The sequence below is a fragment of the Elgaria multicarinata genome, chromosome 15 (assembly GCF_023053635.1).
Source record: "Elgaria multicarinata webbii isolate HBS135686 ecotype San Diego chromosome 15, rElgMul1.1.pri, whole genome shotgun sequence".
Lineage (NCBI taxonomy): Eukaryota > Metazoa > Chordata > Lepidosauria > Squamata > Anguidae > Elgaria > Elgaria multicarinata.
The window spans coordinates 12,780,316-12,797,599 of NC_086185.1; the positions used below are offsets into that span (position 1 = coordinate 12,780,316).

At 45.1% G+C, this 17,284-nt stretch overlaps 1 protein-coding gene across 1 annotated transcript in view; it reads right to left on the reverse strand.

Annotated features, from left to right (window-relative positions):
* CHM (CHM Rab escort protein) overlaps positions 1–17,284 on the reverse strand; it is a 99,469-nt gene that overhangs the window by 46,045 nt on the left and 36,140 nt on the right. Inside the window, exons 6-8 of the mRNA XM_063141641.1 lie at positions 15,899–16,015; positions 13,424–13,544; positions 11,600–11,825 (exon numbers count right to left, since the gene is read on the reverse strand). Of these exons, the coding sequence (XP_062997711.1) occupies positions 11,600–11,825; positions 13,424–13,544; positions 15,899–16,015 (464 nt within the window). The remainder of the gene's footprint in view (positions 1–11,599; positions 11,826–13,423; positions 13,545–15,898; positions 16,016–17,284) is intronic.

Genomic DNA, 17,284 nt, shown 5'->3' on the forward strand with positions numbered 1-17,284 from the left:
AGCCAACCACGGGGAACACTCTCTTGTGTGCAACCCAAGGCCCATGACACCCTACCTAGAGCAGTTTGAGCTATTAGGAAAAAATAAATTACTTTATAAAGACATATACTTTATTTATTGCATTTTTATATAGCCTTTCAGGAAACAGTCCATTATTATTGGCCGTACATCATCAGTGTACAAAATTTCTTAACGAGAAGAGACAGATTTTTGCTCCTTAGGGAATTTTATTTTTCTGAGCTAGGATGTCGTGTGTCCCATTTCATAGTGGGCGGTCCTCCATTTGAAAGGCAGCCCAGTTTACATCTGGTTTAAAAGATAAAAGAACGGTAAGGAACGAGAACAGGTGCGCTGAAGTTCCCCACCAACAGCAAGCACTCGGACAGCGGACTGAGCAGACACATGGGTCACGTGGTCACAACCTTCTCCACTATGGTGGGATGTCCTGTATTTCTATTTAAATGACAGCTGTTATTTCTCAATCTGCATCCAGATATATAAATAAGCATGTGCACATTTTATGCAAAATGGCCTCTACTTTTGTCCTCTTTTGGGGTGAAACTTCACTGGACACCCTAAGCTGAGCAATCATTAAAGCAAAGATTAAGAAATAAGCACAGGCATTTGCTGGCTAATCATCTTTGCCTGCCAGGCCATCCCAGCTAACCCGCCGAGCTCTGCTCCCCAAATGAACGCCTCCAGCTTTGTCCAGCTGCCTCGGGTGCACTCGTATGACGGAATAAAATGCGGTGGCCAAGAGAACCCTGCCCTAAAGCTTGCACCATTCTCTGCCGACAAAATACCCTGCTGCAGACATCCCTTCATGACGGCTCCCTCCTCTCTCAAGGGCTAGGAGCACAGGAAGCTGAGCCAGACCACAGGTCCATCTAGCCCAGTATTGTTGGCACTGGCAGGCAGAGTTTTGCCCTGCCCTACCTGGAGATGCCAGGGATGGAACCCGCGACCTTCTGCATGAAAAGCAGGTGCTTATTTATTTATTTATTTATTACATTTTTATACCACCCAATAGCTGAAGCTCTCTGGGCGGTTCACAAAAATTAAAACCAGAATAAAACCACCAACAGGTTAAAAACACAAATACAAAATACAGTATCAAAAAGCACAACCAGGATAAAACCATGCAGCAAAAATTGATATAAGATTAAAATACAGAGTTAGAACAGTAAAATTTAAATTTAAGTTAAAATTAAGTGTTAAAATACTGAGAGAATAAAAAGGTCTTCAGCTGGCGACGAAAGGAGTACAATGTAGGCGCCAGGCGGACCTCTCTGGGGAGCTCATTCCACATCTGGGGTGCCACAGCGGAGAAGACCCTGCTCCTAGTAGCCACCTGCCTCACTTCCTTTGGCAGGGGCTCACGAAGAAGGGCCCCTGTAGATGATCTTAAGGTCCGGGCAGGTACATATGGGAGGAGGCGTTCCTTCAAATAACCTGGCCCCAAACCATTTAGGGCTTTGAATGTTAGTACCAGCACTTTGAATCGCGCCCGGACCCGGACAGGCAGCCAATGAAGTTGTAGAAGGACTGGAGTGATGTGGTCTCACCGGCCAGTCCCTGTTAGTAAATGGGCTGTCCTGTTTTGTACCAGCTGAAGCTTCCGGACCGTTTTCAAAGGCAGCCCCACGTATAACACATTGCAGTAATCCCAACGAGAGGTTATCAGAGCATGGATAACTGTAGCTAGGCGATCTCTGTCCAGATAAGGGCGTAGTTGGTATATCAACCTAAGCTGATAAAAGGTGCTCTTTGCCACTGAGTTCACCTGTGCTTCAAGCGACAGTAGCTCTACTGTTTTGCTACAGCCCGTTACCACCAGCGGTCAATCCAGCAGGCTGTGCAGAGGGAGATCACAGGGAAAGCAAGTCCGTTCCCCCAGTCTTGCTAATAATATTATTTCCCCCCTCCCCTGCCAGAAAGAACACCTCTAAGAACTTTGAAATGTAAGAACTAGTGTTGAGTTCTGCTTTTTTTCTCTCCTCCCACCCAATCCCTCTTCCTTGTATATTGTGTCTTTTTAGACTGTAAGCCTGCAGGGAAGGACTGTTAAATAAGCCACGCTGGGAGCCTCTTGGGAGTGGTGCAAAAAGACTTCGAATGAATAATCATAAATCCAGGAATCGCAACCCCCACTTCTAAAATGGCGCCCCCTATACCACTATTTCTGCAACCACGCGTCTGTGGCTTTATAACAAAAAACGGATCCATTCACGAGTGATAAAAAGATCATGACAGATGCCTGAACGATGCTGCTGTGTGCGGTGTGTTTAATAAAGGGATCCCTCTCAATTAAAAGGTCACAAAATGCAAAAAAACGCAAGTGAGTTAAAAGTTAAGAGGAGATACATACAAGGAGCACCAAAAGAGACATGCGATCCTGGTGCTTGTCTTAAAACATCAATAAAAAGAATTTTATTTTCCCCCAATTCGATTTGTTTGCTCACATCACCGGAGGCAGTCTGCTTGGCAATTCAACTCCGCGGATCAAACATGTGTATTTATTAGGCAAATGTTTGCGTGCGCGTGTGCGAGCACACACCGAAGAGAGTCCCGGGGAGATGACACCGCGGGGGAGAGCGAGAGGCAGGAGCTGAACGCGTCCGCCGCGCGCACGCAAACGCAAATACAAACACACCGAGGGAGAAAAGTGTTTTGCAGGAGGAGCCGCCGCCGCCGGGTAGGAGGGGGGATTATTCGAATGGAAGCAGCGTCTTTGAATGGGGTAGAGATTCTTCCGCAGGCGGCACTGCCTAGCTCACAGTACACACAGTAAAGAAAGAGGCGCTTCTTTTAGGTACGTCTTTAAAAAAGGCGCACGGAAGCGCCTTCGCAACGACGTGTAGATCTGGCCCAGGCCAGGACAGAAGGCTCCGCTCCTAGTGTTTATACCTGGGTGGGCGACACACAACAAAAGGATGTTGACGGACAAAAGGACTCGTCTTCCTTCCTTTCTCCCATCACTAGACCTTCCTCCTTGCAACTCTCGACACACTCAACTTCTCTCTCAATAGGCAGGAGCATGGCAGGAAGGCGGCAGCCACAGGGAAGGCGGCAGCCACAGAGAAGAGCAATGTGGAGGACAGAGGGAAGAGCGAAGAGCACGGAGCGCCCGGCGATGGCGGACAGAGGCAAGGCAGCAGAGGGAGGAAGGGAAGAATAGCGCGAGGCAGCACCAGCGGAGAAAAGAGAGGTGGCGGACGTGGAGGCAAGGCCACGGAAGCATGGCTTTGGGGTGTGGCGCCCCACAGGGTTGCAGTTGGGGATCTTGGAGGGCGCCTGTGTGCTCACGGGGTCCGTGTTGTCGACCCCTGCTCTAACCACGACACCATGCTGGCTCTCCAACGAAGACTGAAACTGGTACAATGCATATGAGGAGACAAGACGTGAAGTATCGATTGATGGCTAGCTTATTGTCCGAGGTTACTGGGTGTGTGTGCATAAGCGATATCACCAGGGAGAGGGGGAGGGCAGTCGGTTGGGGAAGGCTGCTCTACCCACTACATCACACTGTCTCTTAATTTGTAACAAAGGCATACAAGGGACCATCATGCCTGTGGACTAGCACAGCGCATTGATCTGGCTCCATCAGATGGAAAGGGGAGACAACTTTCACCAACTCGGCTGGGAGAAGCCTCCATATGGCTCCTTCCCCTTCCAAAATTGTCTCACTCGGGGGCCATCCTACCTGATCATTATAACCATTACGTAAAATTATGAAAGAACAAGTACTTAAGAACATCAGAAGAGCCCTGCTGGATCAGACCAAAGGTTCTTCTAGTCCAGCACTCTGTTCACACAGTGGCCCACCAGGGAACCACGAGCAGGACACAGTGCAACAGCACCCTCCCACCCAGGTTCCCCAACAACTTGCTTTATATAGGCTTAATGCCTCTGCTACTGGAGGTTGCACTTAGCCATCAGGACTAGAAGCCATTGATAGCCTTCTCCTACACGGTACTTGAACTTTCCTCTCCCCTCCCCATCATGTTTGCCTTTTGCATCATCTCTATTAGATTGCGTGGCATTACATTGTAGACCACTTTGAGTACCTTGGCAGTACAATACCTGCAGTAAACCTATAAAACATACAAGCCAAAAGATGCAATTTGGAATAAACTCTCCCAATTTTCCTTTTTTTCAAGAAGCTGAAATCTACATAAGAATCAATTGAACCATCATGCCAACCGTCATATTATTATTATTATTATTATTATTATTATTATTATTATTATTATTCCCGACGATTTGGTTAGAACCAAAGTACAAGGTAACTCTCATACTATTAACCCTAAATGACAGACGTTTAAACTGATACGCCCCTAATTAACTGGCTGCTGTCTCTGCCAATAATTCAGGTTTTGCTGAAAGATTGCGCCAACTCCATACTCTGCTTCAACTTTGCCCTGGTGACATCAAACCACATTACGGCTAAATTAACAGTTGTGAAAATTGTTGGCCTAGTTGTCCCTCCTCCCTTCCCCCAATAATTTCTAGCCTTTAAATGGCATTTCAATTCCTATCAAGGCACGGAATCAGCAGCTGCAATTTCTAATACAGCTGCAAAAAACAATAGAGCCCATTAATAGCTGAACTTTTGACAGCACATTCACAATGATTTATGAGTTTGTATATAATTTGATTATTCTATTAATTCTACTGATTACTGGTGGAGCTAATACAGTGAAGGTCACTCCCTAAAATAAATCTTCATTACATTTCACAGAAAGTAACTGCCTCCAACTGGTTGTTTTCTTTAATTAAAACACTAATGTTACAAGGAACGAAAGAGGCTTTAGGGTTGCAGCATCTGTTGCTACGAGAGGACTCCGTTCTTGTGATGTGCTACTCTTGGATCCAAACATTTGGAAAAATACAGATGTCCCTTTATCAGACATGTTGATTTTGAACACAGAAAGACACACAGATTACCTTTGTTTTAATACTGGGTAGAAGGCCTGCGGGAGCATTAAAGCTGTTTATATCCTGCCTTTTCAGCAAACGTGGGCCTCTAAGTTAAAACAAATCGTTGATAGCATCGTCTTCGTTAATGCTTGCATAGCACCTTCGAGCATTCAAAACAACACACGCGAATTATTGTCAAAATCCTTACAACAACCCTGTAAGGCAGCCTTTCCTAACTTGGTGCACTCCAGATGTGCCGGATCACAATTTCTCTCATCCCCAGCCAGCATAGCAAATGGCCATGTCGTCTGGATGCAATAGGATTTGTAGTACAACATGCCTGGAGGGAGCCAGGTTAGAAATGGCTGCCCTAAGAAGTTACCATACGAGGCTGGGAAAGACTGGCTTGGGTAGGGGGCTGCGGAGAAGAGATTCGAACCAGGGACTTCCTGAGGTGCATCTTAGTCTGTCAGCGCTGAAAAGAATCAAAACAACACAGAAGATGATCCAGGAGCCCACACAAATCAAATAATAAGTGGAAGAAAGGAAAAGAGAGAGAGAGGGTAATTAAAGAACACATCCAAAATCCAATACTTGGCTGCCTTGAGGCCCAGTATTGGGCAAAAGGCGGAATACTACTACTACTACTACTACTACTACTACTAATAATAATAATAATGTGGCTGGAAAGTGAGTTCTGAATCTGGGTGCCACCACTGATGAGGCCCCGTTGTCTCTGGTAGCCACCCATCTCACCTACAAAGGTGAAGGGGAGAGGGCAGCACCACTGATAATGGTGAGAAGGAGGTGGTCCCACTAAGCACATCTTTCCCAAGTCCTTCCTGCCCCCACCCCACTGCAACCCTAAAGCCAGCATTGGAAAACGTCAATTTTCTCCCATCCTGCCTCAAAGGCTGAAGAAGGAAGTGACAAGCAAAAACTAACACAGATACCTACCAGTTTTAAAATCTCTTCACCGGCTGCCAATTAGTTTCTGGGAGAAGTGTAAAGTGTTGGTTATCACCTTTAAAGCCCTACATGGTTGGGTCCAGGCTACCTGCGGGATCGCCTTCTCCCGTACAATCTGCCCCACACACTCAGGTCCTCTGGGAAGAATTTACTCCAGCCAACAAAAACAAGGCCGACAACTATTACCCAGAGGACCTTTTCTTCTGCTGCTCCCAGTTTGTGGAATGGCCTGCCGGAGGAGACTTGTCAACTTTACAGTCTACTAGCATTCAAGAAAGCTATAAAGACTGATCTCTTCCGGCAGGCCTATCCAGTGGAATTTTAGGATGTTTTTAAAATGTTTTTAGGATGTTTTTTAGGATGTTTTTAACAATGTATACTATGTTTTAATTGAGTATTATGTATTTTATCATTTATTGTTGTTCCCTGCCTCGATCAAAATGGAGAGGCGAGCAAGAAATAAATTTATTATTATTATTAACATGAGTACTTACTTTCTTCCATCTCACACCCTTCCTCCAGGGTGTGCAGGGCAGCATACGTCGTCTCCCCTCCCCTATTTTTTAATCCTCAAACAACCCTGTGAGGTAGATGAGAGCCAGCATGGTGCAGTGGTTAGAAAGCTGGGCTAGGATCAGCTATGAATCTTGTCGGGTGGTCTTGGTCCAGGCACAACTCTCTCCCTCTCTGCCTAACCTACCTCACAGGGTTGTTGTGAGGATAAAATTGGTGAGGGGGGGGCATGTATGCCACTGAGCTCATGGCGGGTAGGGAGAAAGTAAAATAACAATAAGCAGAAGGATAGTGTTTTGGCTGTAGTCACGGAGGAAGCCTCATGGTTGAATGGGCATTTAATCCTGGATTCGGAGCGTAACACTTTCATCCAGTATCCCATGCTGGCTCTCTTAAATATTCGGTCATCTGACTGCTTAACAGTGCATCTCAGCGCCCATTGACTTCCATGGGGTTTGAGGAGCCCTGCGCTCTTTTCATCAGTAAGAGTAGCATCGAAATCAATGGCCCCGACTTCTGCACCAGGATCAGGGCATTCATTCAAAACGTTTGAAACAAGAATGCCCCCCCCTTGCCCCCAAAGAGCAAACCAAGGGCTAATTTTTTAAAAACACTGACGCATTCCAAACCGGCCTTTCGCGAGAAAAAGAGTCCTCTGCCCAAAGAGAGGGATCGTGGAACGGCAGACTCACAGAGGACTTTGTATGCTTAGGAGGCATGTTTCAACACAAAGGTTATTTTCAAATTAAAAGTCTTGTCCTGTCAAAACTTGAGAAATAATATGGGCAAGGACACAAAAGCATTCCATAGCTTTATTAACGACAGCGCTCACTGATCTGTGAACAACCCGAGCAATATATATATATATATATATATATATATATATATATATATGAAGATTATTGAGTTACTTTACCAATCTATCCATCCATCACTGCAGAACAGGACTCAGAAGTGATGGATTATCTCACCTCAACAATGCCTGTCCCAAACTAAGGTTCTCTCCGCAAGAGAAAGAGAGGGGGGAACCCACACCAACTGTGAGCACAATCATGCTACCCGCACATCTTAAAGCACATTCTGATAAAAATTAAAAAAAAAAAAAAACAGGAAGTGGAGTTCAAGGAAACTGCTTCTTTGAAAGATCTGCTGCTAGAAAAATGAAAGGGTTGAGAAGTTCAGAACGCTGACTTAGACCAGGTGAGCCTGTTTGTTCATCTTGTTCTATATTGTCAACTCTGGCTGGCAGAGGCTCTATGGCAGCCTTCCTCAACCTGGGGCGCTCCAGATGTGTTGGACTGCATCTCCCAGAATGCCCCAGCTGGGGCATTCTGGGAGTTGTAGTCCAACACATCTGGAGCGCCCCAGGTTGAGGAAGGCTGCTCTATGGGGTCTCAGGCAGAGAAAGATTTCTCCCATCACCTCGTGCTAGAGGCCCGGGGTCGAAGGAAGTGCTCCACCATTGAGTTATGGTCTTTCCGTTATGAACTGATCTTCTTTGACGGTTATAGTAAAGTTAAGTTTCAAAAAAAGTGGGCGACGCTTTTATTCCAAGCTACCAAACTAAGGATTTGGGGGTGGGTGGGTTTCGTTTCAGTCTTGATGCATTCACTCCTAAAGATCTGCTTCCCTAAGGTCAGATGAGAACAAAACACAGAGCTGGGTGTCCTCAGCATCTCAACCCATAATTAAAGACACACACACACAGAGAGAGAAAAAACACCCTTTTTTGATGCTACATAAACTCCATTCAGCTAAACGTGAACCCTTTTGTATGGAAGTTAAACGGTAGCATGAAAAAGAACCCCCGTTTGCTCATAACTGTTTAGGAATAAATGCTGATCTTATTCACTCCAGGGACCGCCGTAGTACTAGGGAGCATTGCAGAGTTTATGCAGAATTCATTCAGAATGCAAGGATGTGACTTACAAATGTCTTTGAATCATTCACATAAATATGCATGCATGCCATTTATAACAGTAGCCTTGATGAGAACACACAGGGTAACTGACTGCAAGGAACGCTTAAGAGGGTTACATTAAAACAGAATATGAGGAGGTGGTTAGAAATCACAGGCCAAGTGACACCTTATTCTGATAACCTGGCGATAAAAACGGTAGCGGGTTATGATGTATAGGCAGGCATGTTACCACTTGGTAGAACGACGAAACACCATTCCTAGGAGCCTGAAAAAACATTGTTCGGAATTAGCAATATACACCAGGGCAAAGGAGGCCCCGCATCCAGAAAATAAAATGGTAGTGAGTTGGAACCTTTAAGGGAGAAAGCGGCTACTCCCCCAATCATTTAGACATGCACTAAAGAGTATTTTAAACAAATGTTTTCAGTTTTAGTGTAAATTCACTAACCCTAAATAGATTAAATTTGTAACCGCCGTTTTGCCAGGTTCGGCGTCAGCAAGTGGCACTTTTGGGACACCTGCCAAGGCCCCACCGCTGTGGCCATGACCCCCTTTTCCTGTGCTCCAATGAACGCCAGACAGTCATGATTAGAACTGCCTACAGTGTCCCCGAGTGACGCTACATCATGCTGGTGCATTGTGGGTAATTAGAATCGTGGCCGGTTGGCATTTCTTCAAAGAGCTCTGCTACCGGAAGGATGGGCAGAAAGTAGATCTCCAGAGGCTTTGGATTTCAACTCCCAGAATTCCTGACTATTGGCCGTGCTGGCAGGGGGGATTCTGGGAGCTGAAGACCACAACAACTGGAGTTCAACCTTCTGCCACCACCAGTGTCATCCTCTTCCGATAGACCCCTCACCCAACTGCATTTGATGGAAATGTATAAGATTGGGGGCTGGTTGCCTGCCAGAGGGACCCCTTAGTCTGGAGCTGGTCCTGCTACTTGGCCTTCTTCCAAGGAGGCGGTGAGTGGCCTTTTGGCCTCCCAACCATGCATCCTTGAAAATTGGTTAGGGCTAGGACACACACACAGAGAGAGACTTCCCACCGGCCTCTCATTGACTGAGATGGGACCCTGGATTTCACACACCCAAATACAAAGCTGTCAGTCCTGCTTTCTACACACATGGACAAGTTTCAAAGGCATCTACGGGTTGACGTGAGAACTCCTGGAAGAGAAACCGACAGGAAAGAGAGGAAAACCAACTCTTGCTCACGGAATCGAGAGATAAAGGAAGCTGCTTGCAAGACTACACTTAACCACTGTTCCCAGGCGACAGCTCCAGATTAAAGTTTTACTCCCAACCTTTGAAATTGGAATACTCTGAACTGATGATAGAAAGCCATGTGATGGAGCTCTAGGGATTGGCCCTTTGAGGATCAGCCCCTCCGGGGATCCCTCACAGGCCGTTGTGACAGCAGGGGGGGAGAGGGGGGAGTAGATGTTCGGCATCTTGTTCCCGTCTTCCTTCCTCCACACGATGCACTGCAACTCAAAGGGAGCCCAAAGCGTTTTCTTAAATGGCGGATTTATTTTCCACTCACAAACGCATAAAGGCTGCGTTCAGACAACACGACAGTCAAAGGTGGGGCAATAACCAACTCAACAGTTGTTTAACTAGCACTCCCCACACAACATGATAATAATCAACCATGGTGTGGATCGGGATCACAATCGAGTTGACTATTAGACAACACCGGTCGACTCTTTGTTAATATTTTTTTTATTTTCTACATTAATTAAACATACAACATTACAATAATAAAAAATAAAAGAAACATCAAACATCTGCTACGTACATATTGAATAAACGTTGAGTACATATATGTTGAATAGTTATTACCTATAAATTATCATACTACAACATAATCATTCTTAACATAATAGTGCACCCCCCACCTCGGGATCTATTCCTGAGTCCAAAATCTTATCGTTTCTTCTACTGGCGGTTTCCCACTTCCCTTAGTAAACACAAATATTAGGAACTGTTTCCAGATTCCTTCAAACTCATTTATTTTAGTTATGCCTTTTCTCCACTTAATATTACAAGTCAGTTTATCATTAATAGCTATATCCCATACTTCTTTATACCATTCTTCAATAAAATATTTCCCTTGAATCTTCCAGTTCCTAGCTACCATCAGTCGTGCTGCAGTCAGCAAACTCGATATCAGCTCTTTAGTTTCTTTTCCACATTTTAAATCTTCAAATAGTGACAGTAATGCAATCTTTGGTGTTTGTTCTATTTTCATTCCCACTATTTCTTCAATTTCTGAAAACACCATCATCCATAATCTTGGTACATATTTGCATTGCCACCACATATGTAAATACGTTCCTTTTCCCCCACAACCTCTCCAACAATTTGCTGAATGCTGATCATTTATCTTATTCAATCTTATCGGGGTTAGGTACCACCTCCACAAAATTTTAAAATAATTCTCCTTTATTCTCACTGACATACTTCTCAACACTCTTTGTTTCCACAGTCCCTCCCAGCTCTGTCGCCCTATTTGTACCTCCAAATCTGTCTCCCATACCATTTTCCCTGAGCTATCCCTTAACTCCTTTTCTAACAATATTTTATATATTTCGCTCATTAACCCTTTTAAAACTATACTACCTCCTTTACCTTTTTCCTTATTTACTATTAACTCTTCAAACTTCGTCATCTTTCTGCAATCTCTGTTGTCTTTAATCCACTTTTTATTCCATTGTTCTAATTGCCCATACTCGAACCAAGATAATTTTTTCTCCTTTAACAAATTTTCCATATTTTCTCTTGTTTTTATATCTCTTAACCAATCCTTTAATTTCATTTTATTTAACACCGGTCGACTCAACTCATCCTCTGCCCTCTCTCCTCACTCAGTCCTCCAGCTAGTATCCCATCAGCCATTGCTGCTGAAAATCTATTCTGCCGGCTGGACTACAGCGGCAGCCACGGCTTTGACCGCTCTTGCCTTGCGTCTCTGCGGTTGACGAAATAGCCAACGGTGCCTTCCACACAGCACGATAACCAATGGTGGTCCACATAGCCAACTCTGCACAGCATTGGTTATTTTGGCCAAATAACCAACCGTTGGTTAAAAAACTCCCTCCCATACAACACGATAACCCATGGTGGGTTAAATAACCAACCGTTGATTATTTAAACCACCATTGGTTATCGTGTCAAAAATGTTTCAAAAAATGAAACGGGTTGCATGTCTAAAGGAATAAAACTGGATTACCTGGTATTTTCAGCTTAAAAATAATAATAAATCCCTGCTTACCGGCAAAAGCACTGCGGGATCTCCCCTTGGCCGTACAAAGGAAATAAGAATGGAGTGTTGCCGTAACGGCCAAGACACTGCAGGAACTTTTGAGTCGCCATCAGGCCACCTACAGTGCAGCAGTCAGCCTCTGAGACCATCGCAATGGAATGCAAGATGAAATGTTGCAGGTTGGGAGTTAGCTTCTGGGTTTTTAGGTAGTCTGAAAATTTACAATCCTTCAGAGCTGTTTCAGGGAAGAAAAGAAAAGCCAAGGGTCAGCAATTCCGGATTACTATTCGCAAACAACTACAACCAGTCAACCAACCAATCAATACAAGCGTGAGATCTGGGAGGCCACAGTCATGTGACAGGACTGTACCAAGTCGTCAGAGACTGCGTTAATCAGGTTTTAGGCTTCAGGCATCTCTCTCAACTCTGCCAGGCAACTCAGGGGACGTAGATCCTCATCCACACACACTCTAAAAGCCCAAGGACTGGATACAGTCCCATACGCATACTTTTAAAAAATAGTAATCTCATTTGTAATCTTTCTTGTTTCAAGGAACAAAACCACAATTATGAGATTCTGTCCCAGCCTTGGAAACAAGTGGATGTGTAAATTCCAATGGAAGATGGAAGCCCACATGTGAAACAGCTTCACCACCATCAACTTGAAGTACACCTCTGTAAGAGCTACTCCTCCACCCCCACCCAAAGAAAATTGCATGGGAAATACGCACACAGATGTAACATGGATATCCAAATCAAAGCCCAGTATAGAGCTCTCAAGACAATGGGGCTATTTACTAGGGGTGTGCATGGACCCCCCGCTCCGCCCTGCGGGCTGATCCGAAAATTTCGGATTGGCCCGCTCCGCTCCACTCCGCCCATACTCCGTTCCTCTTCGCCTCGGAGCTCCGCAGTGGAGGGGAGTGGTGCCAGGTAAGGCCGGGAGAGGAGGGGGGGGTGTTACCGGGCCCTGCCACCGTCGCCGCATGGCCAGCGACGGTGGCAGAGCCTGGTAAGGGACCAAGGGGGAGGGGCCCTTACCTGCCTCCGTCCACAGTCCCTCGGCTTCTTCAATTGAGCCCGCGGTTCAGCCAGGAAGTCTGGGCCGCAAGTGCAGCCTAGACTTCCTGGTTGAACTGCGGGCTCAATTGAAGAAGCCGAGGGACCGCGGACAGAGGCAGGTAAGGGAGAGGAGAGGGGGTTTACCGGGCCCTGCCACTGTCGCCCCACTTACCGTTCTGGCGGAGCTCTGGATCGAGGCGAAGGATTCGCCTTCACCTCGATCCTCTTCGCCACGCTCCGCCGGCCCCCCAATCCTCTTCGCCTCCGCCTTAAGGGGAGGTGAAGCACCCCGCTCCGCTTCTAATTCGCCGGTCCGATTAGAAGCGGAGCACATCCCTACTGTTTACATAATACGCTAAACCCACCCAGTGGTTGATTGTGGCTTGTTTGTTGAACCACAGGTTAGTGTGTTGTCTGAATCCAGGACATTGTTCTGCAGGGAATGATGTTAATCATTCAGTGTGACTTGTTAACCACCCGGAACAACCCAACAACAAACCATGGGTTCTCAAGGTGATTTATTTGATCAAAGTAAGCCACACTGCGTGGCTAGCAAGCCACCCTGAAGAAAATGTCCTGGGTTCAGACAACACACTAGCCCACGGTCCAACAATCCATGGTTCAACAACAACCCACACTCAGCCACAGTTGTGCGAACGAAGTGTTGTGCAAATACAGTCAATGGCACAGAAATTAAACAATTACATTAAAACGCCTTGAAAAAGGACACACACACAAACGGGATTCCAGTATTCCACAAAAGACACAAACCTTGATATTCATCAGGGTGCTGTTCGAAGTCCAGGCAAAATGTCAGAAATCTCATCAGCATTCTCTTTTCCACCATAGTCAACTGTTTGCTGTTGAAGACATCAGCTCTGGAACAAGGTACCTGCAATATAGTTTGTGGTTTGTTCCCACTATTCCACTCAAAATAAGTAGAGAGAGGAGCTTGTCTGTCTCACAGAATCAGAAAAGCATACGTTTCTCAAGTTACTTTTTTCAGTCATTTAAATTGGGAAGTTTTTTCCAAAACTAATGTTTAGTCTTTGCAGATAGCAAATGTTCCCAATATTTCAACTATTTATAAAAAAAATCAGGAGTGGGCCCTGGGATTATATGCTCTCTTCTCCTGTGCTTCAGCCTGGTGGTACAAATTCCAATCTCAAACAGGGTTTGTTCCTCAACTTTAATTCCCAATTAAGAGGGAACCCTGGTTAGTGCTAACCATGGTTCAGGTTGGTGCCAAGGAGTTAGATATAAAGGTTCTCTTCCTCAAGCAAAGGATCTCTTTGGATTCTTCCCATTGTGAACTTTAACCATGGTTAAGGCAGGGATGTTGAGTTGGCTTCTGCTTCTGCCAGATCATCTTTTTTTGCACAAGTGGCTTGTTTCATCTTGATAACCAAAAGAACCTCGTTGATGACTTGGACCTGGCAGAACCAGAACCCAACTCAACACAGCAGGTGACTGGAAATCTGCACTGGAGTTCCTTAGCCATAGTGAAGAGACTGGGAAGACTACATTTACATCAGACTTCAACCGTTTATGATATACAGGATTAGCCAATTCAGAGTATTGTCAAGATCACCAGCATAGACTGGGGGGAAACAGCCTACACCAGCCTTCATGCTGCCCTCCAGATGTTTTGGACTTCAACTCCCATCAGTCTCAGCCACCATGGCTAATACTGAGGAATGCTGGGAGCAGCAGTCCAAAACATCTGGAGGGCATCAGGTTGAGGAAGGCTGGCTGACATTAAGAAAGAGCAATTTCACCTTTTCAGGACTAAGTAGACTTTTTGAGTAATTGGCCAATTTCCCTTCTCTTCTAAGCTGTCTACCTTTCAGAACTTCGTCACACACACCCTTCCCCGGACCTGTGTACTGCCAAGTTAAAATCAATGCAAAACTTTCTAATTTTTCTGCCCTAGAATACCCACGTTTTCTGCTGCCTCTTGCCCTTTCACCTCTCCTATATAATAAGCTATCCCTATTAAGAAATGCTTGGTCTTGGACCCTACAGTGGTCTTGGATCTCAGCCATCCTTGGTTCAATGCCGTCCTGCAAGGACGTCACCTCTTGTCCTCACAAAAATTAGAAATCTGTTCGTTTATTTTCCCATTTCCTGATCAACGCATGTAAAATCCCAGTGGACCAGTCTTAAACCAGTCTTCCAGTCTTCGTTCTGCCAATAACTCTTAATGCGCTCCTGGAGCCAATAAGCACCTCCCTCCCAAACTGAGAGTAAATGTGGAGCAACTGCACTATTTGGAAAATTATTGCTGACACAAATAACTGGAGCAGAAACTGGAGATTTGGTACTAACATTCAAAGCCCTAAACGGCTTGGTAGCAGGTTATTTGAAGGAACGCCTCCCTCCATATGTGCCTGCCTGGACCTTAAGATCATCCACAGGGGTCCTTCTCCGTGAGCCCCTGCTAAAGGAAGTGAGGCAGGTGGCTACTAGGAGGAGGGCTTTCTCCGCTGTGGCACCCCGGCTGTGGAATAAGCTCCCCAGAGAGGTCCGCCTGGCGCCTACACTGTTCTCTTTTCGTCGCCACCTTTTCATTTTTTCAGTATTTTAACACTTAATTTTAACTTAAATTTAAATTTTACTGTTCTAACTCTGTATTTTAGCCTATATCAATTTCTGCTGTGTGGTTTTATCCTGGTTGTGCTTTTTATATTGTATTTTGTAATTGTGTTTTTAGACTGTTGGTTGTTTTATTATGCTTTTCATGGTTTTAATTTTTGTGAACCGCCCAGAGAGCTTTGGCTATTGAGCGGTATAAAAATGAAACAAACAAATAAATAAACACCCCATCTAATAAATTCTCTCCTATACCAATCCTTTAACACACCATGGCACAAAGCTTTGGCTATGGGGTGGTATAGAAATGTAATAAATAAAGAAATAATACCACCTTCAGAAACTGGGCCTATCAAAATACATCCACTCCAACATCCGGAAAGCAGTCATACTTAAAACATGCTCAATTGTCAGGAATAATAATAATAATAATAATAATAATAATAATAATAATAATAATAATAATAATAATAATAATAATAATTTATAACCTCTGAAAAGATTTCTAACACGATTACTAGTCTCAAAAATGACAGAAAATATTGCAGAGAGGGGAATGGGAAGAAAGAAAGGGGAAAAATATAGCTGAACAAGAAGTTTGCTATTTTGCATGAGTCACAAGCTCGGCTTTTGCAATTCCATCCATTGCAGTACCTGTTCCACTCTCCCCTCCCGAAATGCAAGGATCCGGGTGACATTTTTGAACTCGGCGTATCGACTAACGTTAGACTTAATTAGGAGGTCAATCAACAATCCTCGGGAGTACAGTAGCTGCACAAAAGAATATATACACACACACACACATTTTAGAAGGAAATCTGATTTTTAATTAACACTCTTTTTTTTCATCCTTAATAGCACTTTCTACAAAGAACGCACCAACGAGAATGCAAAGTGCTTTGCAAATTGTAAGTGTCATTTAAATGATAACAGCTGTAGTACTACTTCCATATCTCAATCCTTCTAATAGCCAGCTTAGGTGGTGAGTGCCGCTTGGACCGTTGCTAAAACCGGGTCAGAGAGAAACAAGAGGGGGGGGTATTAGAATGCTTGGGGGAACTCTGAAGTTGGCAGAGATATGGGGGTGGGGAACTTTTTTTAAAAAGGGGGGGCACCCTGAAAAACAGCCCAATGAGGACTGAGCATGTTCAGTAGCACAAAATGTGGAGTGAGAGTTGGCAAAGAATAACAGAGCTGGGGGCTGGAATGCCTGATTTATTTATTTATTATTGCATTTATATCCCGCCTTCTTTCCTCCAAGAAACCCGAACCCAAGGCGGTGTATATAATCCCCTCCTCGCTATGTTATCCTCACAACAACAACCCTGTGAGGTAGGCTGGGCTGAGAGTCTGTGACTGGCCCAAAGTCACCCAGTGGGTTTCCATGGCCGAGAGAGGACTAGAACCCGGATCTCCCGGCTCCCAGTCCAACACTTTAGCCACTACACCACTCTGGGAGAGAATGGCTGGCTGGAACCCTGAAAAGGAGCGCTCCTCTTTAAGAGAGGGGACAGACTGCAACATCTTGTTGCAGGTTCCAAACGCTTAAAACTATTGCCAGGATCACACCGAATCGGTTCAAGACTTTAACTAAACTGTTTATACTATCCCAGACTGGGAAGGGGAAAAAGTAAGAGCGTTCCCATGACTCTATAGGGAATAACTGCTGCATTTTTGACTGAACCTTCCCCAAATGTTCATATTCATGTCCACTTGGATGGGTAGAACAGGGAGGCAGAATGCTGGCATCTGGGACACAAGCGCCTCTTCAGATTTCTCTAGACGGGCCACAGAAGAGGCAGGAGCGTCACGCTTCTCAAACTGCCAGGTCACGTCTGAAGGGGAACATGAGAACCTCCTTCAGACTAAATCCAGAAGCAGGAGGAGACATAGAATTCATGCTTTTCTTCTCTTGCTGCTTCTAGCCAACCATCAAAGCAGCCAGAAGCCACGAGAAGGATTCGCTGCTGGGTTCCAGCCAGAAGGAAAACATGAGAGTGGTCACAGAGGAAGCACAAATCCTTCCAAGCAACCATTGGG